This window comes from Nelumbo nucifera, chromosome 4, assembly GCF_055504915.1.
Source record: "Nelumbo nucifera cultivar China Antique chromosome 4, China Antique-T2T, whole genome shotgun sequence".
In the NCBI taxonomy this organism is placed as follows: domain Eukaryota; kingdom Viridiplantae; phylum Streptophyta; class Magnoliopsida; order Proteales; family Nelumbonaceae; genus Nelumbo; species Nelumbo nucifera.
This window is the reverse complement of record NC_142652.1, coordinates 4,747,075-4,773,817: the sequence shown is the minus strand read 5'-3', so window position 1 is coordinate 4,773,817 and position 26,743 is coordinate 4,747,075. Positions and strand designations below refer to the sequence as shown.

The 26,743-nt window shown below is 40.2% G+C and overlaps 1 protein-coding gene across 2 annotated transcripts in view; it reads right to left on the bottom strand.

Moving 5' to 3' along the window:
- LOC104591751 (calmodulin-binding transcription activator 4-like) overlaps positions 1-26,298 on the bottom strand; it is a 53,135-nt gene extending 26,837 nt beyond the window's left edge. The window contains exons 1-6 of one of the 2 annotated variants that reach the window (XM_010250747.3): positions 25,578-26,298; positions 24,530-24,655; positions 24,261-24,376; positions 21,598-21,686; positions 11,437-11,482; positions 9,775-10,285 (exon numbers count right to left, since the gene is read on the bottom strand). In XM_010250747.3, coding sequence (XP_010249049.1) covers positions 9,775-10,285; positions 11,437-11,482; positions 21,598-21,686; positions 24,261-24,376; positions 24,530-24,655; positions 25,578-25,587 — 898 coding nt within the window. In that variant the 5' untranslated portion in view covers positions 25,588-26,298. Of the gene's footprint in view, positions 1-9,774; positions 10,286-11,436; positions 11,483-11,621; positions 11,685-21,597; positions 21,687-24,260; positions 24,377-24,529; positions 24,656-25,577 lie in introns of those variants that run through there. The other variant, XM_088903343.1, reaches the window with a different exon arrangement.
- Positions 26,299-26,743: the final 445 nt, after the last annotated feature.

Below are 26,743 nucleotides of genomic sequence, written 5' to 3'. Positions count from 1 at the left end.
ACTGATAACAGTCCTGAACTTCTACTTGGTATCAAAGCTAGGGTTTCTCATGTGAGTCTAGTCCAGCCGACCACATGAGAACCATCTAAGGCTGGTATCAGAGCTAGGGTTTCTCCAGAGGATTAGCAGCTGTTTGAAGAAGTGCCACAGTTGCAGCGAGTTGGTGATCAGGAAGAATCAGAGAAGGCTAGGGTTCGGGTAACCTTGGTAGGCAGCGAACTGCATCCTATTGTAAGTCTTTTATTTTCTGAGAGAAGTAATATCAGAGAAGATAGGTTGGACCTATCCAGCAAGGGTGGCCGAACCACTCTAGGGTTTTATCTCTCTATTCTCTAGGGTTTTGTCTTATCCCTGCGGCAAACCCTAGTATTGGACTGAACCTTGTGATCTTATCCCTGCGGCAAACCCTAATAGTTCTCCTCAACATTGATCAGTTTTAGGGTTTCATATTAACCCTAATAAAAACCTTATCCGTACGGTACTGTCTGGAGTGTATGGCTTTTAGGACTGATTAAAACCTCAAATTGGCTTCAGCATATCAGATTGTTCTTCAAACTGTTTTTCAGTTTTCTTTTGGGGTTTCGAACACTTCTAAAGGGATGAAAACAGTTCGGACTGTTGCTGTTGTGTGTGGTTATTGATTTCAGATCAGTTTTATACATGTTTCATGCACATCTACTGTGAGTACAGATTGGTTCTATACTGATTTTGTGATTGTGGTTGGTAGTCCTAGTGCTGGTTTTGACTGTAGTAACCCTAATTTTGAGACTAAGAATCAGGCAGAAGGCAGTTTTGGGAACAACAGTTATGGTGGTGGTTCTGAGACAGGTTTTCAGATTACAACCGTAAAGTTTGATGGATCAAACTATTTGGAATGGGCCCAATCAGCCATGATGGCTATTGGGGGAAGGGGCAAAGTAGGGTATCTCTTGGGAGATGTAGCAGAACCTTCCAAGGGAGACCCTATGTATACCAAGTGGGTCCAAGAAAACTACTTGGTTATGACATGGCTCTGTAATTCTATGCAGCCCCATATCAGTCGAAATTACTTATGGGCAAAGACAGCCAAGGAGATATGAAATGTGATGAAAGAGACTTACTCCCAACCCCTTAATGTTGCTAGAGCATATGAATTGAAATGTGAGGTGAATTCCCTTAAACAAGGAGAGAAACCGGTGTCGGTCTACTTCTCTACCTTGAAGTCCCTATGGCATGAGATTGATCACTTAGAGACTCTTGAGTGGGAGAGTCCCAAAGATGCTCAGATACATAGAAAGCACATCGAGACAAACAGAGTGTTTGAGTTCCTAGCAGGACTGAATTCAAAATATGATATTGTGAGTAGACCTGTTCATGGGCCGGGCCGGGCTTTGACTCTTTATTAACAGAAGACTGTTAGGCTCGAGCCCGAGCCCGGCCCGACCAACGGGCCTACAACTTGGGCCCGAGCCCGGCCCTGATAAAAAGCCCGAAGCCCGAGCCCGAGCCCGAAGCCCGACCTAATAAAAGAAATTCAAAATTTTTCGACATTTTCTATTTTAATTTAAATGTTTTTTTCCCCTATTTAAATGAACAATGGGCCTACAAGTGAATCAATGACCTCAAATCAAAAAATTTATTCAAATAGACATCACATAGGGTTTTTACTTAGGTTTAACTATAGGTCGGGCCGGGTTTACTTAGGTTTAACTATAGGTCAGGCCGGGCCGGGCTCGGGCCGGGCTATTTTGGCAAAGCCCTAGCCCGGCTCGAATTTTATGCGGGCCGGGTTTTTTGGCCCGAGGTTAAGCCCGTGGGCCAAAACGCCTGTTCAAGCCCGTCCGGGAGTCGGGCCGGCCCGTTGGGTCACCCGGCCCATGAACAGATCTAATTGTGAGGCAGCAGATTTTGACCAGAGATAGTGTGACCCTCTCTCAGGCATACTCCTTAGTGTACAGTGAAGAGACCAAGAGGAAAGTCATGATGCAACCTCAGCCGCTTACACCTACCTTGGTAGCTGTCAAACCCAAAACAGAGGGTGATTCAGAGAGGAATAGAAAGAAGGAAGATAAAAGGGATGTGGTGTGTGAGCATTGCAAGAAACCTAAACACACAAAAGAAACATGTTGGAAGCTGCATCCACATTTGGTCCCGGCAAAGTTGAGAAATAAAAAGGGTAATGCTCATGTGGCTATGACTACTGATTCAGCATCCTCATTTGGCACAAGAGGCACACCATTAGAGACCTTAGCAGCGGTTCGGGCTGCTCTAATACAATTGGAGAAGGAAGTTGGCAGTTCAGCTCAGTTACCGCAATCATCGTCAGCCCCGGCCACATCTGCCTTTGCACACTCAGGTACTCGAGCCTCAGCCTACCATGCCTCCGCTCCAGGTACTACTGAACCTTGTTGGGTAATAGATTCAGGTGCATCCGACCATATGACTAGCTTGCCCTCTTTGTTTACTACTTATTACTTATCTTCTGGTAGGGATAAAGTATCTATAGCTGATGGCTCTCTTGTCCCTATTTCTGGCAAGGGTGACATCAAACTGTCGGATACTATATCCTTGTCCTCTGTCTTGCATGTTCCTAAATTGGATACTAACCTCCTTTCCGTTAGTAGTATTACCAAACATTTGAACTGCTCAATAACTTTCTTTCCTGACCGATGTGTTTTTCAGGACCTAGAGACGAAGAAGGTGATTGGGACTGGTAGTGAGACGAATGGGATCTATCTGCTCGGGGAGAGTTCTCGTCGGGAAGAGTCAGTGGATAAGAAGTTACTTGTTTCTCAGGTTGTGAGTCCGATTATGCTTTGGCATAACCGATTGGGTCATTTATCTTTTCGGTCCTTGAAGAGTCTGTTTCCTACTTTGTTTGAGTCTGTTGAGTCATCTCAGTTGAAGTGTGAAAGTTGTGAGTTTGCTAAACATTGTAGAAACTCTTATTCATTGAGTAATAAAAGGAGTAATAGTTCTTTTGATATTGTGCATACTGATGTTTGGGGGCCATATCGCATTCCTTCTATGGGTGGGTACAGGTATTTTTTGTTATTTGTTGATGACCACACCCGGTTTTCTTGGGTTTATCTTATGCGTTCACGAGATGAGGTGCTTGCCCTGACCCAAAACTTCCACCAAATGATCCTAACCCAGTTTGATGCCAGGATCAAAGTGCTTAGATCTGATAATGCAAAGGAATACTTTGCTAATCCATTGGCATCGTACCTCCTTAATCATGGGGTTATCCACCAGAGCACTTGCCCTCATACACCTCAGTAGAATGGGGTTGCAGAAAGGAAGAATAGGCACATCTTGGAGGTGGCTAGAAGTATTATGTTTACCTCCAATGTCCCTATTCGCTTTTGGGGTGATGCTATCCTTACGGCGGTATATCTTATTAATCGGATTCCTTCCCGGGTTCTTGATATGAAACCTCCTTTTTCCCTTCTATACCCCAATGAGGAGTTGTTCACTATTCCCCTCAAGACACTTGGTTGTACCTGTTTTATTCAGTTTCTCGGTCCCCATCACTCCAAGTTTGAACCCAAGGCCTCCAAATGCATCTTTCTTGGTTATGCACAAACTCAAAAGGGTTATTGTTGTTATGATCCTGTCTCAGGGAAGAAGTTTGTATCCATGGATGTCACTTTCTTTGAGGAGACACCCTACTATTCTCGGGTCTCTCCTTAGGGGGAGAGTAGTGAGCGTGGAGATTTGGGTCCTTTTCTTCAGGGGGAGTGCAGTGAGGACAGGGTTAATACTTTTGGGGCTGTTCCCTTACCTATTCCAGTTGGTGATGAGGGCTGCAGTAGCGAGGGTGGTCAAAGGGATCGGGAGTTGAGAGTCTATCACAGGCGATGCAGGCAGGTTGATCCCGGTCATTAGCAATCCCGGCCAGCTCCAACCTCTTCTGCGGCTCCAAGTCCAGATATTACAGTCCCAGGGCCCACAGAGACTCCTTCCATTGTTGCTACCTCACCCTTTGCAGATGACCTTGACCTTCCCATTGTCCTCCGTAAAGGAAAACGACATTGCACCACATCTACAGCCCACTGCATCTCCCAGTTTTTGTCCTATGATCGCCTATCTCCCTCCTACAGGTCCTATCTCACCTCCGTTGCTGATGTCCCTATTCCGAGAACAGTGCAAGAAACCCTATCAGTCCCGGAGTGGAGAGGTGCAATGCAAGTTGAAATGGATGCCCTGTTGAAAAATAATACCTGGGAGCTAGTTGACTTGCCCAAAGGAAAGAAACCAGTTGGATGCAGGTGGGTATTTACTGTGAAGCACAATGCGGATGGTTCCATTGAGAGGTACAAAGCTCGGCTAGTTGCAAAAGGGTTCACTCAGACTTATGGTATAGATTACTTGGAGACATTTGCCTCGGTAGCCAAGATGACCACCATTCTGGTTCTATTATCTCTTGCAGCAAGCTACACTTGGCCTTTGTACCAAATGGATGTTAAGAATGCCTTCCTGAATGGGGACTTGCAGGAAGAGGTTTACATGTAGTTGCCTCCTGGATTCTATGATACAGAGGCAGGTAAGAAGGTCTGTCGGCTCAATAAGGCATTGTATGGTTTGAAGCAGTCACCTAGAGCTTGGTTCGACAGATTCAGACTAGCCCTTGGGAAGTTCGGTTATGTACAGGCCCAGTCAGATCATACACTGTTCATCAAGAGGGTGGAGTCGTCACTGACACTACTTGCAGTATATGTTGATGATATTGTGGTGACAGGAAATGACAACCATGAGATTGAGTCCCTCAAACAGCTCCTTCATCAAGAGTTTGAGGTGAAAGATCTGGGTACACTACGGTATTTTTTGGGTATTGAGGTTGCTAGATCTAAACAGGGGATCTTTGTCTCTCAGAGGAAATATGTTTTAGATCTCTTGGCTGAAACTGGAAAGCTGGGTGTCAAACCTGCAGATACACCCATTGAACAGAACCACAGGATTAGTGCAGAGAGTGGGGAGCTGCTTGAAGACAAAGTTATGTTCCAGCGGTTAGTTGGAAAGCTCCTATATCTATGCCTCACCCGGCCAGATATCAGTTATGCCGTTAGTGTTGTCAGTCAGTACATGCATTCTCCTAGAACCACGCACCTTCTAGCAGCAGAAAGAATACTAGCATACTTGAAGAGATGCCCGAGTAGAGGTATACTGTTCAAGAACAATGACCACATGAAGATGGAAGTCTATATGGATGCCAATTGGGCTGGGAGTGTTGATGACAGAAGGTCTACCTCTGGATATTGTGCTCTTGTGGGAGGTAACCTGGTCTCTTGGAGGAGTAAGAAACAGAGTGTTGTTTCCCGATCCAGTGCTGAAGCTGAGTACAGGTCAATGGCTAATGGAGTGGCTGAAATTCTTTGGCTGAGATCACTACTTGAGGAGTTGAGTATTGAGTATGAGAAGCCCCTGATGTTGTATTGTGATAATCAAGCGGCTATTAATATAGCACACAACCCAGTGCAGCATGACAGGACTAAACATATTGAAGTTGATCGACACTTTGTACGAGAGAGGGTCTCATCACAAGAAGTGTGTCTCCCATACATCACCTCCAACATGCAGCTGACAGATATCCTCACCAAAGCTGTACCATGGAAGAAGCTAGAGGCATATCTATCCAAGTTGGGAATGATAAACATTTATTCCCAACTTGAGGGGGAGTGTAGAGAACACTGATGTGGGCCCCACAGCTACGGTCCCACTGTGTTTGTAGGGTAGAAGATGTTCTAGTCTGCCTAGGGTTAGCTATTGGTCATTTAGTTGTTTCAGTTGTTATTTATTTTAGTCTTATTTTTTGCTCTATTTGTTATGTAAAGACTAAGGGCAGATCTGTCCTTTCCATGTAATGAGCATAACCTATAAATATTAATTAAAGTGGCGGCGGCAAAACATTAAGCTTCTGCTCCTCCTTTCAACTCTTGTGTTCTACTGCTTCTCCTCCCTCTTCCTCTTCTTTCCTCTTACCTTTCTTATTTTCGATCCTGAAATCCATTAGAGTTCAAGACTGATAACAGTCCTGAACTTCTACTTATGGTTTGAAACAATCCCCAAGGGCTTGGTTTAGTAGATTTCACTTGGCTTTACAGCAAATTGGGTTCAAGCAGTGCCAATCTGACCATACTCTATTTGTCAAGAGAAACCAGAAGAATGTTGTGGTATTAATTGTCTATGTTGATGACATTGTGATTACGGGGAATTGGGACTTTGAGATTAAAAGGTCAAAGAATCCCTTGCTATGCAATTTGAGGTGAAAGATTTGGGACAGCTACATTATTTCCTTGGTATTGAGGTTGCTCGCTCAAAAATGGGCATCTTCATTTCCCAAAGGAAGTATGTCCTAGATCTTTTGCAGGACATAGGAAAGTTAGGAGCACAACCTGTAGACTCTCCTATTGAAGAAAACCATCGGCTTGGTGATTGTACTGGAGAACCTGTGACAAATATCAGGAAATTTTAGAGGTTGGTAGGAAGACTCCTCTACCTATCAATGACTCGACCAGATATAGCTTATGATGTTGGTGTCCTCAATCAATTTATGCATACACCAACATCCTTCCATCTAGAGGCAGCTGAGAGGGTACCCAGATATCTAAAGAAGTATCTAGGAACTAGGTTATATTTCAAGAAACATAACATCCTTCCATTTCAAGAAGTATCTAGGAAGTGGAAGTCTACACAGATGCAGATTGGGCTGGAGTAGTTAATGATAGGAAATCAACTAGTGGATATTGTACCTTTGTTGGTGGGAACTTGTCACTTGGAGAAGCAAAAAGCAAAGTGTAGTGGCCAGATCTAGTGTTGAGGCCGAGTATAGGGCCATGGCACATGGAGTTGCTGAAGTACTATGGGTGAAGAATTTGATTGGAGAGTTAGGCCTCTCGGTTGATGGCCCAATGTCTCTCTATTGTGACAACAAGGCACCCATTAATATTGCAGCCAATCCAGTTCTTCATGACAGGACCAAGCACATTGAAGTCGACAAGCATTTCATAAGGGAGAAACTTGAAAAGGGGGAAGTTTGTACTCCTTACATCAGTTCCAAGGAACAACTAGTTGATGTCCTTACAAAGGGTCTTCACTATTTGCGATATAATGAACTGTGTGACAAGTTGGGCATGATTGACATATATGCTCCAACTTGAGGGGGAGTGTTGTAATGTGTATGTAGACGCATGCGGCCTACTAAGGGGTTTTTTGTCTTTTTCTCAATGCATTAGTTATGAGTTGTCGCCCTAAGTATAAATATTAACTTAGGTGCTGCCAGCTACAATACTTGGAATAGATCTCTCTTTTCTCTCTTCTCTCATCTCTCTTCTCCCTTCTCTATTCTAGATCTGCCGAACTACACAAAATAATACTAAATAATGCTAATACTAATACTAATAATAATGATAACAACAAGAGTACAGAGTCTTTAATCATCTTGTAATTCCATCTTACATATGCAACCACGATGACGATCTAGAATCATTTTGGTGTTGCACACATCCTGAAGGGGTTTATGCTTAGGAGAAAGAGTGTGATATTGGTCAATTGGTCCCCTCCTGATTTAGAGGTGCTCAAACTCAACTTTGACAGTTGCAGCCTTGGAAACCCGGGGCCCTCAGGGTGGGGGGAGTTGTTAGAGACCATTTGGGCAGTATCATTTTAAGTTTTTCAGGTCTGGTGGGACAAGGGAATTGTTCTAGAGCTGAAATTTTGGCCTTGGTTCAGGGTTTGAAGTTGTTGGCTAAGCAAGATTTAAGGAATGTGGAAGTAGAGGGTGACTGTCAAGTGGTTTTTTCTGGACGACAAGGCAAGGCCAAATTCCTTGGAAAATCAAACCCCTAGTTAGATTGGCTCAAGCTCTAGGTTCTGATTTGAACGCCTCATTCAAATGGGTAACTAGGAGTTCCAAGTCCAACATGCTATGGCTGGGATATTGGAAATCTTGTTTAGATTGGGGATGCCCAGGACCGGCTGCTAATTTGTAATATGCAATCAGTTGCTGTCATTTGTCATTTGTCTTTTGTTTTTGCTTCTATTGATATTTTTGGTGTGGCCTCTCTTGGGAGCATAGTTTTCAAGGCACCAAGGTGAAGCTAGGCGACAGGGGGCGCCTTGTCGTCTAGTCGCCTAGGCGATGGATTTTTTTTTTTTAAGTAAAAACATGTATCCTAGGGTAGTTCCCTAGGTTCAATAATCATATTTCCTTAATAAATATCCATAATTTTCATAAGAAAAGTATAAACTTCATGTTAAAGTATAGAAAACCAACACATTCCAACATATTCATGAGAAGAAAAAAAAAAGAAAGAAAAGAAAATTCAAAAAATATAGGAGCTGAACCCGTATTTCTGTTATAGGAAAAGAAGAAAAGAAAAAGGTGGAAGAAGAAGAAGAAAATGTGTTGATTAGACAACATTTTAAGTTCTTCCTTACTTATTGGTTCAGGTTTTGAAGTCTTTGAGGGTTCAATACAGCATTTAGCAATGTTTGTGTTCATTAAACCCTAACAAATAAGAAAATAATAAAAATAAATTAGTATATAAACACACAAAATGAATATTTTAGTTTAAAAATGTCTATTTTAAAATTACAACCTCAAAAAATTAAGAATATAAAAGTTTCTTATAACCCACTATAGAACTGCTTGGCGATTAGGCGAGGCAAGTCTCGTAGGGCACCTTGTTGCCTAGGTGTCACCTTGACAACTATGCTTGGGAGGTCCTGCGTTGTACACTTTTTTGGTTGTATTCCTTGCATGTGGCTTGGTGTTGAATGAATATTTTTACCTTGTTGCTTCTCAAAAAAAAAAAAAATGAGTATGAGATTGGTGTCCTAAAAAGCTTGAACTCCATGAGCTGCAGAGAATAAACTTAAAATATTGTTCACTAACGTCAGAAAGAAAGAGAATAGCCATTTTTAGAGAAATAAGAACCTTCAACCCTATTGCTATTCAAGCTACCTAATAAAACAACAAACAAACAAAACAAAAATCACAAAGAATCTTATATCACATTCCTGGAATATTCTCTTTTAGCATTTTTGGTTCTGGTCCCAAGACTAAACTCAAACATGGTAGAGATAAGACAGCCCTCCTGCACTTGATTGTCCACTAAGACTGCACTTGAGGGATTGGACCAGAGTTATGGGCCTTGCTGAAACACACTTCTCGCCTCTACTACTCGGACTAACCCATGTGTAAGTTGGAAGCCATTCGCCAATATCACCAGATGGTTTGGGAATGATAATCCTTTTTACTATGTACCAAGAGGAGTTTAATTATGTGGACATGAACAAGAACATATATAGTTTGGAGAACTTGGGATGGGAAGGACTCAAGAATCTTGTCTAATATAATCCAGGCCAAAAGATTATCTTTTACTTAGCAGAAGTACAAACAGTTCTAATACTTTCTACATGAATTTCAGTATTAAAAAACCTCAATTAGGAAATTGTTTTTTATCCACTACTATTATAAAGCTAGGGTTTAAGGCTGCAAGCAAGTGAATTGGTGCAAGTCAAGAAATGGGGCAAGGCAATTGTATTAGACTCAGTCAAGAGTGATATGTTTGTTAGCACATGCCACTAACATGATAAATTTATATTTAACAGATTTAAACCGGTCCATTGCTAGAGTGATGATCAACATCAAACAAGGAAACAGATCCAGAAAACAAAACTAACTGGACTAGAATTTGATAAAAGATAAGATATTGTATGAATTTACAAGTTGGAAACCATACATGGAAAAACCATTCAAAGAATTCTGATGACAAAGCAAACAAGGTTAACCTGCATTTTTTAGCAACTGGCTGTTGGTTGAATCATCTTGCTTTCCAGCATTACCACCATAATGTTGATCGTGTACTCTATATTCTGATGCATGTAGCAGAATTACATCTTGATCCTCTTTGAGTCTCCCCTTTTCATATTCTAAAACAACAGGTTCTTTGGATTTCTCATTTTCAAAATAGTATGAAGAAAGCTCTTCTGCTAAGTCATCATCATTTAAACTTAATTGCTCCTCAATCCTACGCAGTGCTTGATTAATCTGAGAATCTGACAAACTATTAAATTTCCCTACTTCATCCATTCCCTCCAACTGATCTAGCCCATTTTTCCTTTTAACTGACTCAGAACTCACTTCCACAGATCCTGGACTAAATGAAGTATGATATGGTTCATTTAGTTCATTTGTTCCGGAAGAAGAGCTTGGATTTTGGGCAGTATAGAAGCTGGGACCTGGAGTAGAAGAGAAGCCTGGAGACAGGTTAGATATTGATCCAGCATTGTACCTCCTTCCCTGCAAAGTGATAACAAAATTTGCTGCATTTGGTGAAACTAGCTGAATTGAAGCATGAGGAAAAGTGATGACAAATTTTGAAAGAGATACATATAGTAGATGTTAATTGAGACATGCACACAGCATCTGGATGAAACGATTTATGTTAATAAAAGCACATACAAGAGGCTGGCAGGAAAATGTAGAAAATAACTTTATGTCCAAAGCACCCTTTGCACTCTTTCATTCATGAGAGCGGTATCCTCTCATGTGCACAGAGATAGATATGGACATCAAAAGTGCATGGTAGATTAAGATAAAAGGGAATGATTTGGTCTGTGTACTGCCATTTCTAAATAATGTTTGAGACCTTGATAAGGCCAAAAAAAAAAGAAAAGAGAAAAGAAAGAAGAAAAAAAAGAGAAAAATGTGAATGTATTCTGTATTTGTGTGTCTTTTGTATTAGGATCCCAAATTGTTGTTTTTTAATAGCTTTGTTGACAGTTTGGGTCCAGGGATATTTTTGTCATTTTATAATTCAGATTCTGGTCAGGGGCAGTTGGGTGCACATCTGTTGGGTTTTGGTCTCTTGGGTCTTTTTGTAACAAAAGTTATCTTTTTTTTTTGGGATAACAAAAGTTATCTTTTGTCATTTCAAGTACTGGGAGCTTGGGTTTTGAGGAGTCAACCCATTTTCACACCTTCCAGCTTGTTGCCATTGTTACTGTAGCAGAACTGTTACAGGAGGAGTTTTACCAGGTTCAGATCTGAAATCCCTAAAAATCCAACTTGTTTTGTTATTTTCAGCTTGGTATTTCTTGTGCTTATTGATGTATACTTGAAGTACTGCATGTAATTTGTTTTTCTGTCCACATTAGACCTTCTGGTGGACTGGGTTGGATTTGTTTGCATTTAGAAAATAGGGTAGAACTTGCTTGTTTAGTTCCCAAATCTGTTTCCCTTAGCATTTTTATGCAGGAAATTCAAATGTTCATCCAAATGCAATGTAAGAAAATATTTAAATAAATAAAAATAAGCAACTAACAAATTAAATTATGAGTTTGATGATTATTAAAAGGATTTTACTTGCAATACAACATTTCATTCAATGATTTCAAGTAACAGAATTGTCATCAAGATGCATTGTCTATAATCAGTTATCGATAACTTACCTCACTAACTTCTCTATAATGAACAAGAACAATGTGTTCATATGCCCTGCAAGGCAACAAAAAAATAGAAAACTGAGCATGGTGTTGTCAACTACCATGAATCATATTACTAAGATGTGTGAAAATGTTATTTGGAGTAGAGAGAAGAAATGATAAATTCTGCAAAAGCAAATCAATTTATATACCTTCATGTTTTTAGTCACAAAAACTTCCTCAACCCTTTTTGAAGTCCTCGCCCATTGAGATCACTAAACTCCTTAAGAAAATAGACCATCCACTGAGAAAATGGCTAACTCCCAAAATATTCTAATTATTTCAAAGATCTCAACAGATTCTTGATGGTAGAGAAGAATTCTCCACCAGATTTTCCCTCAAAACACCCAACAGACATATCAGACTAGTCCCATCTCTTGGTAGGCTTCTTTTTTTAAGAGATTTTTAATCAGTTCCATCATGAATAAAATGGACACTTCAATTCTTGGAGGAAGACCTCCCTCAACCTAAGATAGTCTCCTCCCCTGGTAGCCAAATCTTATTTATATATTAAGATACAATAGAAATGACTTATCTGCCCTTAAGTAAGTTGGGACAGATACAACTAAACAGGGACAGACCTGTAACTCCATACTTATAACATAATATAAGACAAAAGAACACATGTCTCTCAACAGTAATTTTCAGAATAATTATCTGACTTGAGAGTGGATCATAATATGGACAGAAGTCTACTGTCTACAGTGTTTAGCCCAGCTGATATTCTTGGGCATCAGATGACTTCCATTAAGCTTGATGAGTAAAACTGTCTACAATGATCTAAATATTTACAAGTTTCATTTATTGGAAATTTGAAATATTTAACAGATATGACAACAGATGTAGGGGCTGCTAGTTATATTGATATGCAACTGGTGACCTAGTTGTAGGAACAGTACATAAGCATCTTTAAAACTGCCAAGAAGATATAAAACTTATGAACATGGACTCTATTGAGATAAAAACAACTCCAAGATTTTAGAGATGTTCATTATATGGTCCAGACTGCCAAACTGGACCAAACCAAACTGAAATTGGCAGTTTGGTCTGGCTGGACTTGAGAACGGTCTGGTTCAGTTTGGTCCTCAAACCAGACTAGACCAGGCCATGAACACCCCTACTAGACTTTTCCATAGCATCTGGAAAAATTGCCTTACAGCAGGAAGATAAGAGACAAAATATTATTCTGAACAGAGGAGCAAATAAGAAAAGCTTTCTCCTCCACCCTCCCTCTCTCTCTCTCTCTCTCTCTCCAGCAACAGGAGTAGTTCTAGGCTACTAAATTTTTATCTGGATCAGAATCTGGTATGAACCTATAAAAGTCTAAAAAGCGGCACCAAGAACATTCTCTCTTTAAATGATTTTTAGCTTCAATTTGATGAAAGCTTTTTTGATGGGTTGCAACTTGGTGAAAGCTCATCCCATGTTACACATTTAATACCAACACCCCTTTGGCCACCTTCTCTAGGCCCATTATGTCCACGTAAAAATGCACATGATAAACCATTTATTCGCACTCCTTTCCTCATCCTACTACCCATATCACTTCATCCTCAATAGGGATAATGGAGTTTCCATCCCTGAAAATCTAGTCCATAAGATGCACAACCTCTTCGAACCTTAAACTCCCACTCCATTTCTAGAATTACACCAAACACTTATTCATTGCCCTCCTCCAACCTGCTAAATAGTAACTTAATATTATTATCCCTCCAATAAAAGATAAACCAAAGTGTATAATCTGCATATTTATTTCAACAACCTCAAAGTAGCTAACATGCATATTCTGAGCTTTCTAAATGCCAGTCTCACCAGAAAAAGAAAATAAATTAAATTTAGAAAGAATCTTATTTATCTTCTGGATGGAAAATAAAAAGACAGAAAATACCTTCTTCTTGCTACTCTTGTAAATCAACAAAAGGCCCAAGGTCCCTCTTAGAACTTTCTGAGTCTATTCTGTTCTGCTGGCTTTGTAACAAAGGCCATTACTGAATGCTAATCCGAACTATCTGGGTCTTGGTAGGGGTAGATTGAGGTATAGTCCTAACCATTGGCATTCTTTTCCCACACACAGTGACTGCCCTCAGACTCGAACCCAAGTTCTCATACTTGCCATCCTGAGATTTTACCATTACACCAAGTAATGGCCCCTTCTGTTGGCTTTGTAATCATTCTTGCAAACTTCCCTCCCTCACCGAGTGTGCTGCAACTACTTCACGATGTTTTGACCCCAAAAAACTTAAAAGTTCATATTACAATTTGATGCTTAATTTAGCAACAATCTTGGACAGAGAAAAGTTTTAAACAGATAATCCATAGTATCATGGTTGTTTTACTGGTATCATTCCATAAAGAATGAATAACCATTAGTTCTGAACACACTTCCTTACAAGTTAATTTTCCAATGATTTTCAAACACAATAGATAGTCAAGATGTATCCTCAATAATAAACATTATAAACTCTCTAAGGGGAGGGAAGGGGATCAGGGCACATGGAAATTGATATCTTCAAAACTTTTTCCTGATTATCATCGTCATCGTTGTCATCCATGCTTTATCCCTGTTAACAGGTGTATTATATGTTCTGTAGACATATTGTTATGTACGGCCAGAATAGTATAAATGCAAAGCTTCACTTGACTGAAGCTAAGTTTTTGAGGCCTCAACTCTGTAGCCTCTTCTTCTTCCTTCTTCTTCTCTTCTTCTTCTCCTTCTCCTCCTGCTCAACATGGTATCAGAGCAGGACTGTCCAGGCCTGGAAAACAACCAGCTGAGGTCTCTCTCCACTGCTGCGTAGAAGCTATAGTCCTGATGCTCGAAGACAAGGAGAGGAAGCATTCTCTAGTGCTGCGGATTGTCTCCACTGTCGAGTTGGGTTCTGCTACATGAAAGCTGACTGTTCAACTTCCTGGCACAGAAAAAAAGGGTTCTGCTACTGACTGTTCAACTTCCAGCCTTAGGTGCTGGTAGCTGGTGTTGCTCGGCTAAGAAGTCTATGGAAATCCATCCCAGATGTTCGAAGGAAGGTTCTGTCCTGAAGAGAAGTTCGAATCCATGACTGTTCTACCTATTCACAGTTCGGGTGACATAGGGACTGAAACTTTTTTTTTTCCTATTTATGGCTCTCTTCTTGCACGACTGTTAATGTCCCAAAATCTGTGTAGGGACTGTTCCCCTTCCTCCGAGTGTATGTTGCTCTATTCAACTCTCCAAGGGACTGTGGTTGAACCCTAGACCCTAAGTGACTGTTCGGCTGTCCTGGAAAGTGGATATCAGCCGATTAGGTGTGGTGCACCACCACTTGTATTGTTGTTTCTACTGAGTTTTTTTCTCTCTTGGTTGAGAAACTGTATTGAAGTTGCAAAACTGTAGATCATTCAGACCTGGTTACACTGTAAGAGCAGTTCGTATATTGTTCTGTGGACTCCTACACAGTGTAGGTCATACATCCTAGTACTGCAGCTGCAGTGTTTGTATTTGGTTCTCTGTGAAACTGAAAATCAGCAAGTGCCTAGTTGTGGACTGTAACAGTTCTGTAAGGTAGTGTGCCTGTGTTTTTGAGTACTTCTAAACCTAGAATCATGAATAAGGAAAGATTGTGGTGCACTAATTGTCAGAGGCCCCGGCACACCAAAGATACTTGTTGGGATCTCCATGGGAAACCAAAGTGGGTTCAGGATTTACCTAAGAAGCAAGGCTCAGATGTAATTAGAAGACCCGGGCAACAAGGTACCAAGAAACACCACATGGAAAATATGGTTTCTGGGGAGAATCAGCCCTCCACTTCTACTGTGCCTCAAACACCACATAGCCAACACAGCTACTCTGGATCAGACCCAAGGGGGGATATTGTAAATTCCTTCCGTGACCATTTGGAGCTTTATGGTAGAGCAATTCGCCAGATGGATGCTCCTCCCACCACCTCTTTTGCATCCATATCAGGTAATTTTGCCACAGCTTTCCATGCTGCCTCACACAACCTTGACTCTCCATGGATCATCGATTCTGGAGCGTCGAAACACATGACTGGTATGTCCTCTTACTTTCAAACTTATCACCCTCTTTCCGGAAGAGATAAAGTGAGACTAGCTGATGGATCATACTCTTCCATAGCTGGTCAAGGAACTCTCTCTCTTCCCCTCGGCCTTACTCTTTCTGATGTTCTTCATGTTCCAAAATTCCCTATGAATTTGTTCTCAGTCAGTAGTGTTACAAATTCCTTGAACTGTTCTGTGACTTTTTTCCCTACCTATTGTGTGATTCAGGATCTGGCCTCGGGGAGGACGATTGATAGGGGACGTATGGTTGATGGACTCTACATGCTGGAGAATACGGCTGGCCTTCATGTTACAGAGTCTATGAGTCAGTTCAAAAAGAGTAAAATGTATTTGTGGCACTGTCGTCTGGGTCATTTGTCTTTTGAGACCTTGAAATTGGTTTTCCCAGAACTGTGTAAGTCAATGTTTGTTTCTAATTTTTCCTGTCAAGAGGGAGTAGAAGGCATCGGGTCAGCTGACCGGTTCTCCTGTCTAGAGCTGAAACTGGTGTCACTAGTCATGGCATGGTTGGCCCACGTCGAGGGAGGACCATGTAAGTCATAGCAATAGTTAATAGTATGTCCATCCAAACCACAATGAGTACACTTCCGTGGACCCGAACCACGCCCTCTACCACGAGCTCCCCCTGAATCTCTGCCTCCAGTACGACCACCACCACGGATATGTGTAGATCCACCACTACCACTCCTGCCAGGCTGGGCTCCTCGAGTCCCACTTCTGCCACCTCGACCTCTTGACACTACAAATGCTGATTTATCTGAGACATTAGAATCCATAGATCCAATGGAAGCCCTCCGAAGACGAGCAAACACCTCCTCTAAAGATGGAAGAGCAGATCCCCCTAGTATCTGGGCTCGTACTGGTTCATACTCAGACTTCAGCCCCACCAGAAACCGTGTCACATCAAGCTGCTCTCGCTGTTGTTGTTGAACTTTGACATCAGAAGTGAGAGGATGATAGACATTTAACTCATTACGGATATTTCTCACACTGGCATAGTACTCCTCAAGGCTCTGATTTCCCTGTTGCAGATTGAAGTATTCCTGATACAATTGATATACCCTAGTGGTATTATCCTGACCTGAATACAGTGTCTTAGCATGACCCCACACCTCTTTGGTTGTGTCAAGAAACATGAAGTTCACACTGATTCTGGGTTCCATACTATTCCACAACCATGTGATGATCTGTGCATCTTCCTGTTCCCAGTCTTCATACTCCTGAGAATTAGCGGGGGGTTTCTCCTCTCTTATGTGCTTCACTTTCTTCTTCGCCTTCAGAAAAACCTCTACAGACTTGGCCCAAGGGACATAATTCTTTCCATTCAGTTTAATGGAGGTCATTTGGACATTCAGGTAGTCAGTAGATATCATGACACTAGGTTTACTATCACTGTTATCTGCCATTGCCGAACTCCCTTATCACTGAATTCTGAGCACTACACACTGCACATTACACACAGACACTTCACCGAAATCTGCACACTGATTTCAACAGTAATAAATGCTGAGAACTGCAACACCACAAACCCTACTCACCGAAATCTGCACACTGATTTCAGCAGTATTAAATGCTGAAAACTGCAACACCACAAACCCTACTCACCGAAGTCTGCACACTGATTTCAGCAATATTAAATGCTGAAAACCACACTTGTAACACCACAAACCCTAATCCACAGCTACCGGAAGTTTCACCATTAAGTAGACACTATTGCCCTTCGAATCACACACAAACCAGAATAAACCCTAGCATAAACCCTAGCATACTGCGATCTAAAAACCCATCATACGAACTGTACTACACCTTCATGTATTCCATAACAGAAAATATGCATAAGAAAAACTTTACCTCATCGCATGAAGGCCAACCACATGAAGGACTGAGACACCACTGCACCACACGTACCAGCCCTAATTAGGGCTTAGAAACCACAGCAACCAATCACCAACGACACAATCGGAGGCATAGGAACCTCCAAGGGAAGAGGGCGATCACTCCTTTTCAGCCCTTTTCCCAGTCTCCAACTCACAGCTGAGAAACCCAAGAGAAACCCTAGTTCGAATGCGCAGAAGACAGAATTCTAGCAAGTCTGATTTGTTTAATGTTGCTCTGATACCATGTTGAAGTTCGACCTGCCCTAGAATTCTGTCTTGTTCGTTGACTGTAAAGTAAAGTAAACAGCAAGAAGTAGGAGAGGAAAGAAGAAGAAAGAAAAGAGAGAAGGACTGGTTCGAATTAGAGAAAAAGTTCTCCCTAGATTCGGCCAGACTTGTTATTATATTATTAACTTATTGGAAAAGACTTAAGTGCCCTTCTTTAAGTAAGAGGCACTCGAACTAACATAACAGTACACATCAACATTCTCAACAAGTACAAAGACCAAAATACCCCTTCACTAACACCACTAACATACCTCATTAACCGAATGCCCTCTCGTTGGTTGGAGTACAAAGCCCCACATCAGCTTCTCTTTCCTAAGGCCCCTCTTCTTTCTATCCCTCCTCGAGTTTTTGGTTGTCGGTGCTTTGTCCAAAACCTATCTCCCACTCGGGGGAAATTGGACTCTCGTGCTATCCCGTGTATATTTCTTGGCTACTCATTCTCTCAGAAAGGGTATCGTTGCTTTGATCCTGTTTCTCGGAGATTCTCTGTCTCCATGGATGTTACCTTCTTTGAAAATGAGCCCTTCTTTCTTGTTTCTCCTCAGGTGGAGTGTAGGCATGAGGAGAAACTGGTTCAACTTCCTCCTCTTCCTAATCCTTCTCCTTCTCCCCCTTCTCTTCCTGATCCTCCACCTTTCCGTGTTTTTTCTCGTCGTCATAAAGGCCAACCAAGTTCAAGAGTTGTGGAGAATCCAGAAGCTGTACCTCAAGTGCCATCAAACTCCTCGGGGGAAGATCATACTCTCTCGGGTAACTTGACTCCCAATGATAGTCCTGACCTCCCTGTTGCTAATGATCTTGACCTTTCTATTGCTCACAGGAAAGGTGTTAGGTTGTACACCACAAAACACCCCATTTCCAACTTTGTCTCCTATGAGAACATCTCACCTTCATTTCGTGCCTTCCTTACCTCCATTGACAGTATCCCTATTCCCAAGAATGTGGCAGAAGCTCTCTCAGTACCAGAATGGACAAATGCCATGAAGGAAGAAATTGATGCTCTTCATAAGAATGGCACGTGGGAACTTGTTGATCTCCCTAAGGGTAAGGTTCCAGTTGGATGTAAATGGGTGTTCACTATTAAGCATGGGGCTGATGGATCTGTGCAGAGGTATAAAGCTCGTTTAGTGGCAAAGGGTTTTACTCAAGTATATGGAGTTGATTATGCAGAAACCTTTGCCCCTGTTGCCAAAATGAACTCTATTAGAGTACTTTTCTCTCTTGCTGCCAATCTGAATTGGGATCTACATCAGCTCGACATGAAGAATTCCTTCTTGAATAGTGACCTTGAAGAGGAAGTTTATATGGCTCAACCCCCCGGTTTTTTGGCTCAAGGAAGGTGAACAGAAAGTGTGCAAGTTAAAGAAGTCTTTATATGGGCTGAAGCAATCACCAAGAGCTTGGTTTAGCAGATTTCATACTACAGTTCGGCAGAGGGGATACAAGCAATGTCAGTCAAATCACACACTGTTTGTAAAAAGGGTAGAAGGTAAAATGGTTGCCCTAATAGTATATGTAGATGACATAATTGTTACTGGTGACTGGGAGGATGAAATTCAAAGTTTGAAGGGCTTCCTTGCCACTCAGTTCGAAGTGAAAGATCTAGGACCTGCCAAATACTTCCTTGGAATTGAGGTTGCCCGATCAAAAAAGGGTATCTTCATCTCCCAAAGGAAATATGTCCTAGAAGGACACTGGAAAGATTGGGGTTAAACCAGCTGACTCTCCCATTGACCCCAACCATAAGTTAAGTGACAGCCAAGGTGAACCTCTTAAGGATGTGAAGCAATTTCAGAAGCTTGTAGGAAGATTGTTGTACCTCTCTATGACTCGTCCAGACATAGCATATGTTGTTGGTGTCCTCAGTCAGTTCATGCATGCACCTAGGTCCACCCATCTTGAAGCAGCAGAGAGAGTACTTCGGTATCTTAAGAAGTTCCCGGGTGCTGGTTTATTATTCCAGAAACATGGACACTTGAGGGTTGAAATTTACACAGATGCGGATTGGGTTGGATCTCAAAGTGACAGAAGGTCTACTAGTGGTTACTGCACCTTTGTAGGAGGGAACCTTGTTACTTAGAGGAGTAAGAAGCAAACCGTGGTAGCTAGATCCAGTGCTGAAGCTGAGTACCGTGAAATGGCACACAGAGTAGCCGAAGGTATGTGGATAAAGAATCTATTGGGAGAATTGGGTTTTCCAGTTGGTAAACCCATGACTCTACTCTGTGACAACAAGGCAGCTATCAGTATCGCTGCCAACCCGATACTACATGATAGAACAAAGCACATTGAAGTTGACAAGCATTTTATCAGAGAGAAAATCATCACAGGCGAAGTATGCACTCCATACATCAGCTCTGAAGACCAACTAGCAGACTTATTTACAAAAGGGCTAAACCATTCCAGACATCAAGGTCTCTGTGACAAGTTGGGCATGATTGATATCTATGCCCCAACTTGAGGGGGAGTGTTAACAGGTGTATTATATGTACTGTTCACAGACTTAGTACCCACAGGGGTACTTTTGTAATTCTGTAGACATATTGTTATGTACGGCCAGAATAGTATAAATGCAAAGCTTCACTCGACTGAAGCTAAGTTTTTGAGGCCTTAACTCTGTAGCCTCTTCTTCTTCTTCTTCTTCTTCTTCTTCTTCTTCTTCCTTCTTCTTCTCTTCTTCTTCTCCTTCTCCTCTTGCTCAACAATCCCAACTATATGGATCGGCTGCATGAACTCTGTTTTGCCAATCCATTCTACTTAAAATCCATACAACTGTTAAATTATTAATGCTTAATTCATTTCTTACTACTTCTACCCATGTCCTTTTTGGTCTACTCCTAGCCCCTTCAACTTGTAACAAATCACTTCTTCTAATTGGTGTTGTTGATGGTCTTTATGCACATAACCAAACCATCTTAGTCTACTCTCTCATTTTATCACCTATTGGGGCTACTCCTAAGTTCTTTATTCCCGATCCCATCCTTTCTGGTTTTTCTGCTCATCCATCTTAGCATTCGCATTTCCGCTACTCATTTTCTGGACATGTTTCTTGACTGCCCAACACTTTGCTCCATACAACATAGCTGACTTTACAACTGTTTCATAGAACTTTCCTTTTTGTCTAAGTGGTATTTGCCTATCACATAAAAGTCCAGATGCACCTCTCCGTTTTTCCCATCCTGCTCTAATTCTTTGGTCTCCAATCCTAAGTATATCCTCATTTACACTCCTATTAGAACTAAATTTAAATGTCATATACTCTGTTTTAGTCCTACTTATTTTAAAATTTTTCATAATTATACTATACCAAATTGATCTTTAATTATTTTTGTTCCATGCAGCCAATGGAGAAATGTCATGGTGGCAACTGTAGCATGAGCATAAAAACTTCACAATTTCTTTCATGACTCACTTCACTAGGCATACAGTCCCACTTCCTCTTTGAGATTATCCTCTCGAAAAACAGGACCTCGTTCCATTGAAGTCATCTCATGAATTTCTATAGTTCAATAACACCAGTGAAATCATATCATATTGAAGATAAATGTGTCAATCATGGATTCCTGGAGTCACAATTTAAATAAGAACAGTTGTTTAAAATCAATGGACATAACTGGTAAGAAAAAGAAAAATTATATAGTACTGACGTGATAGCTATGACACATCAAAAAAAAATCAAATCCCATGTAATATGTCATTCTTCTTCAATTTTGAAGTACAAGAATGAATCTTTCCATAATTATAAGTTTTACTTCCTAGGGAACAAATGACTGGTAGAAATTATAGAAGGTCTTCATGCCTGGAAAATAATAAAAACAAGAAAAGGTCCTAATATTATAGCCAGAAAGATTGCAGAGTAACAGGTATATATTCTACAAACTCAATAGAAGCAAGAGACATTTACGGATCAAGCATCCAATAGCTTCGCCTCTGAAAACTTGGATTCTGTTCTCCATGTGCATAATAACAATTTAAAGCTTCAACATTTCCAACCTAGCCACATGGAAACAAATGAGAACAAGCTGCCATTCAGAACCAAATAGATAAAGATGCATCAGATGGACATTTTAGAAGCATAGACGCAGTTTCTTCTTTAGGAACATCCTAACATTAAAAATATCTTGTTTGCAGCCAAAATCCCTATTCTATACATATATAATATCGAAATTATGTAAACTATCTCTTTGGCACTTGTATGAACCTTAAACTATTGTGGAAATAAATCCAAGCACATGCAGATGTATAATTGTAATGTGGGTTGAAAAGAAATGTTGGAGGTACTGTGCTTCATCTAGGAAGCACAAAATATATGTTTATAGGATAGGAGAAGCTACGTTAAAATGAATTTCATAATCTGTAGCATGACTTTCATAAACTTGATCCTAAGGCTGTGCAATGTGCTTTCTTAGGCTATTTCTGAATTAAAATTACAGTTTTGAATGTATTCATTTTTCTACTGATGGTTCCTTTGTTTTTCTTCTAGCTCCACTTCCTGTTACTAGAAGTTCATCTTCTATTGCTGTTCAACCTTCCAAGTCCTAAACCATCAATTCTACAAGTTTATACATAGTTGCAAACTAACGATGCCTTACCACCACGTTTTTTTAGAGTCAATAGATCCCGAGCCTCCTATAGTTCCTCTGCAAAAAAACTTAGCATACCCAGTGCTCTGCATAAAAGTAAAAGGCCTTGCATTGCACATCCTATTGAAGTGTTTCTTATGCTTCTTTGTGTTGCTATATGTGTAGCTTTATCTCTTTTGTATATTTAACTTTGATTCATAAGTCCATACAAGAAGTTACATCTCATCCTGGGTGGGGGACAGCTTTAGAAGACAAATGACTTGATTGCACAATAAATGTATTTTGGAACTTGTCTCACTCTAACCAGGTAAGATGACCATGGGTTGTTGTAGGGTTTAGTCGTTTACATTGTTAAATTCCTTCCTGATGGGTCAGTGGAGCATTTAGGGCTCATCTTATGACCAAGAGATTTTCCTAGAGTAGTAGTGTTGATTATGCTATGACATTTCTCTTGTGGCCAACAAGATTGCTATGGTCAAAGTTATCATGGAGCGAAACTACCTCTGAATACCTGGCTTGGGGAAGTTTAGTAGTGAATGAATTTGGGTGAAGATATGTTGTTGATTGGAGTACTCTATCTTTTGCCATAATTCTGTTCAATGCAATTATTTTACCTTGTCTCAAAAAAAAAAAAAAAAAAAAAATCTATTCAATGCAATTATTTCGGTTGGTTACATAGAATTGTAGATAATACCATTATTTCTGGAGATGATTTGAAGGAAATTGAGAAATCAAATCATTTATCCAAGGAAAGTTTCATATAAAAGATTTAGGCAACTTGAGATACTTTCTTGGGATCAAAACATTTCACTCTCAGATAGAGATGGTATGTCTTAATGTGAGTACATGCTTGAACTGTTAAAAGAAACAAGGTTACTAGGGTTGAAACCAAATGCAACTCCTATGGATCCCAACATCAAGTTGAAGGCCGATCAAGGGGTGCTAATTTATCCAAGAAAATATCTTAGGTTAGTTGGAAAGTTAAATTATCTTAATATCACTAACCCGAATATCTCATTTTTTGTTAGCTTACTAATATGGAGGATTTTTTGAGAAAGCTTAACTGGATTTCATTAAAATAGGAGAAAATACATGAGATAAAATAGGGGAAGTTAATTAGATTTCATTATTATATACTGTAATACCTTAAAGAATCACCTAGTTATGGCTTATTGCAAAAAAACCGTGTACATGAGTACGTACTTTAAATTCAAGCTTTATTAATACCAATTCGGTAGGTTCTCCTTTTGATAGGTGGTCCACTACAGGCTTTGTACCTTATTAGAAGGTAATCTTTTACCTCGGAAGAGTAGAAAGGGAAGTGTTATGGCTAGATCAAGTGCTAAGGAAGAATGCAATATCATGGTACATACAATTTGTGCGTTAGTTTGGCTAAAGAACCTTTTAAAGAAGTTGGGCACCTCTATGACTTACCTATGCATCTTGATTTTGATAAGAAGGCAGCTATCGATATTGCATCTATCCCTGGCCTTAATGAGAGAACTAAACACATTGAAGTTTATTATCATTTTGTTCATAACAAAGTTCATAATCAGGATCTTTAAACTAAATGTGTTAAGTTTGCTAACCCACTAATCTGTTTACCAAAGTCCCTAAGTCATCCTCAGGTTGAATTTATTTGTTCCAACTTCCAAGCCTAGATTGTATGTTATATATTTACCAACTTGAGAGGGAGAATTAGGAATGTGGTTGTTTATGTTAAAAGAAATATTATACAGTATTTGTGTCATTATATATTCTGATACATATCCAGGGGTTGTTTAGTGGGTATAAAGTGGCTATGAAATGTAACATGAACAGTAGTTTTCTTCTTTCTCTATTCCGATACTTAATTGTAGATCAAAACAAAGATCAAATCAAGTTGTTGAAATTTTTCTACCTGAATCAGGAAACACAAATCAAACATTTTCAAAGTAACAATGCAAATAAAAATAACCATGTGATTTCCCAACTTTCAACAAACCTTAAGCCTTTCATGTGCTTCCCCAACTGTTCTACCATCCTTCTTTTTTCGCCAAATATGACCATCTCTACGAAAAAAACGAAGCACCCTCTTGTTGAAAAGGAATAAAGACCCACCTGTTTATGCAGTCAGTTAGGATGCTATGGCATGACACTATGAACATAAGGAATTATGCACAAAGAATGATTGGAGCTGGCATCCAAAACAACTGAAAACAAAATCACAATGAACACTATATTGCATTAAACTATGGAGATTAGAAAGGTTACCTGGAGGCCTTTGAAGGGGCTCTTCAGTGAGCTTCTGACTTTCATGATTCTGTAAAATGAAAAGAACTTCTGCAGGTTTCAGCCAACGATTTTTAGCCTCTTGGAACAGCTCATGGATATCATATCCTGCAATGAATGAGGAATAAAGAAAAGTCAAAACACTTGAACAGTAAAGGTATTTGCAGATACAACGTAGGAGGACTATGATCAAAATAACATGCTTAATTTTTAAACCAAGAAATCAATAATAATAAGTAAACAAGAACAATGGTGAAAGCATACTGTCTGCCTTATGATTCCATTTTTCCTACGGTGGCTTTGAAATGGTAAATATAAGCAAAAGTTAGTATGAGTTTAGCATAACCTGTGGAGATATAGGCATAGAACATTAACAGTAAGAAACTAATTAGCCACACTCTTAAATCATCAAAAGCAATCTTACAAATGAGACTCACACATGCAAACCTTCTCTTGTTGAAGAATGTGTATATGAACGCTTTAAGAGAAATTTACAGCAGGTATACATAATTAATAGGTGGGCGAAACAAACTGGTGATATTTCGTAAAATCACCAACTCGGATTGGGCCACAGAATATTAAACCAAATAAACTTTTTTCTCCAATTAGCTCCAGATAAATGTAGAAGAGTTCAATTTATTTTTTTCAAAAGAAATATAAATATGGAAAGAAAGAAACTAACATATTAGTATAACGTGAACTAGCTGATAAAAGATCAAAAGAAAACCAACGAGATCACTATAAAGAGAATTAAAAACAAAAGATTATATTCAAGAGTTCAACTAATTAAGATTTAAATATTTAACAACTCAAGCGGATGTGAACTCTAAATATTTAACCCTTACGTCACTCAAAATTGAAAACCAACACAGGTTATTCTAGCTGATATTTTATCAGCTAGAAACAGAAGAGAAGAAAAAGAAAAGGGGGAGCAACTTACCAAATTGAAGCTCACAGAATAGAAAAGCAGAACAAACTTCCAAAGGGGGGATAAAAATGCAAATAGAAAAGAAAGAAAGTAGAATATTACCGGACTGCATCGTGTTCGATCCCTAGAAAATAGAAATTACAGCTCGACGACTTGCATAGAAGCTCTGTCCTTCACTCGGTGGTGACCATTTCAATGCAGCGAACCCCGACAATTTGAATTAAGTAGTCGTACCAGTCGGGATAACAAAAGTGGAGGAAATGGATTGGAGTCGGAGACAAACCGAAAATTCGAGGAATCGGAAAGCACGGTGCGGAGTCAAGCGGCTCTAAACCATGGTAACTGATGAGAAGAAAAAGAAAGAAACAGCCGAAATATCGTTGCAACTTGCAAAGGTTGGCGCAGACGCTCCCTTCCTCTTCCCCCTCCAAAACTCCCAAGTCGCTACTCGCGAGTCAAATTTATCCCGTTTCGTTGAAAGTTGAAACAAGGGGGGGGAATAGCCGGACACGAGCTTGATTTGCTTTCTATCGTATTGAAATTCCTGCTACAATACAATGGAATCCTCCACACTACAGTAAAAGGCTTTCGTACTACTTTTTCAACGGCGAGAATACTGAATAGTTGTCGTATGTCCACTGACTGATGACTGACGACTGACGACCGATACGTGACGAATTTTGGCGCTATGCCATACAGATTACAGACAAGACAAATGAGGTACGCACATACGGACGCGTAAGGAGGGATTAAGAGTCTAAACAGCGGGATTTGATCCAATAATTTCTCTAGAGTCTGGAGTCTAGAGTCTCTGGAGTCTGGACCATTATCAAGTGCAAGTGGGTGGGAGTATACTATATAAGTTGTCCATAACCGTTATGATGGTAATAGAGGGCAAACGATCCATCCAGCTCATATAAAAACGAATCGTTAAAAAGTTTCCAGTTTTGTGGTTGCCAATTCCTGCTTCCCAAACTATCCATCGAATTTCCAGGTACAAGGCGGAAACATTAAAGATCGGATTTGGATAAAATAGCTCCGATGCGGATGCGGTAGCCGGTAGGGACACAAGCATATACTGGATCACCGAGAAAAACTTTTTAGGCAAATTATTTCTCCCTCTTTACTTTATGCACGTGCTACTTAATTGGTCATGTCCTGCCAAGTGCCATCATTTCATCGCTGAACCCAGATCTGACGTGGTTTCCAGTCATTCCTTTGTGCAGTTGTGATTATGTGGTAGGTAAGGTGGTATTAATTTATAAAAA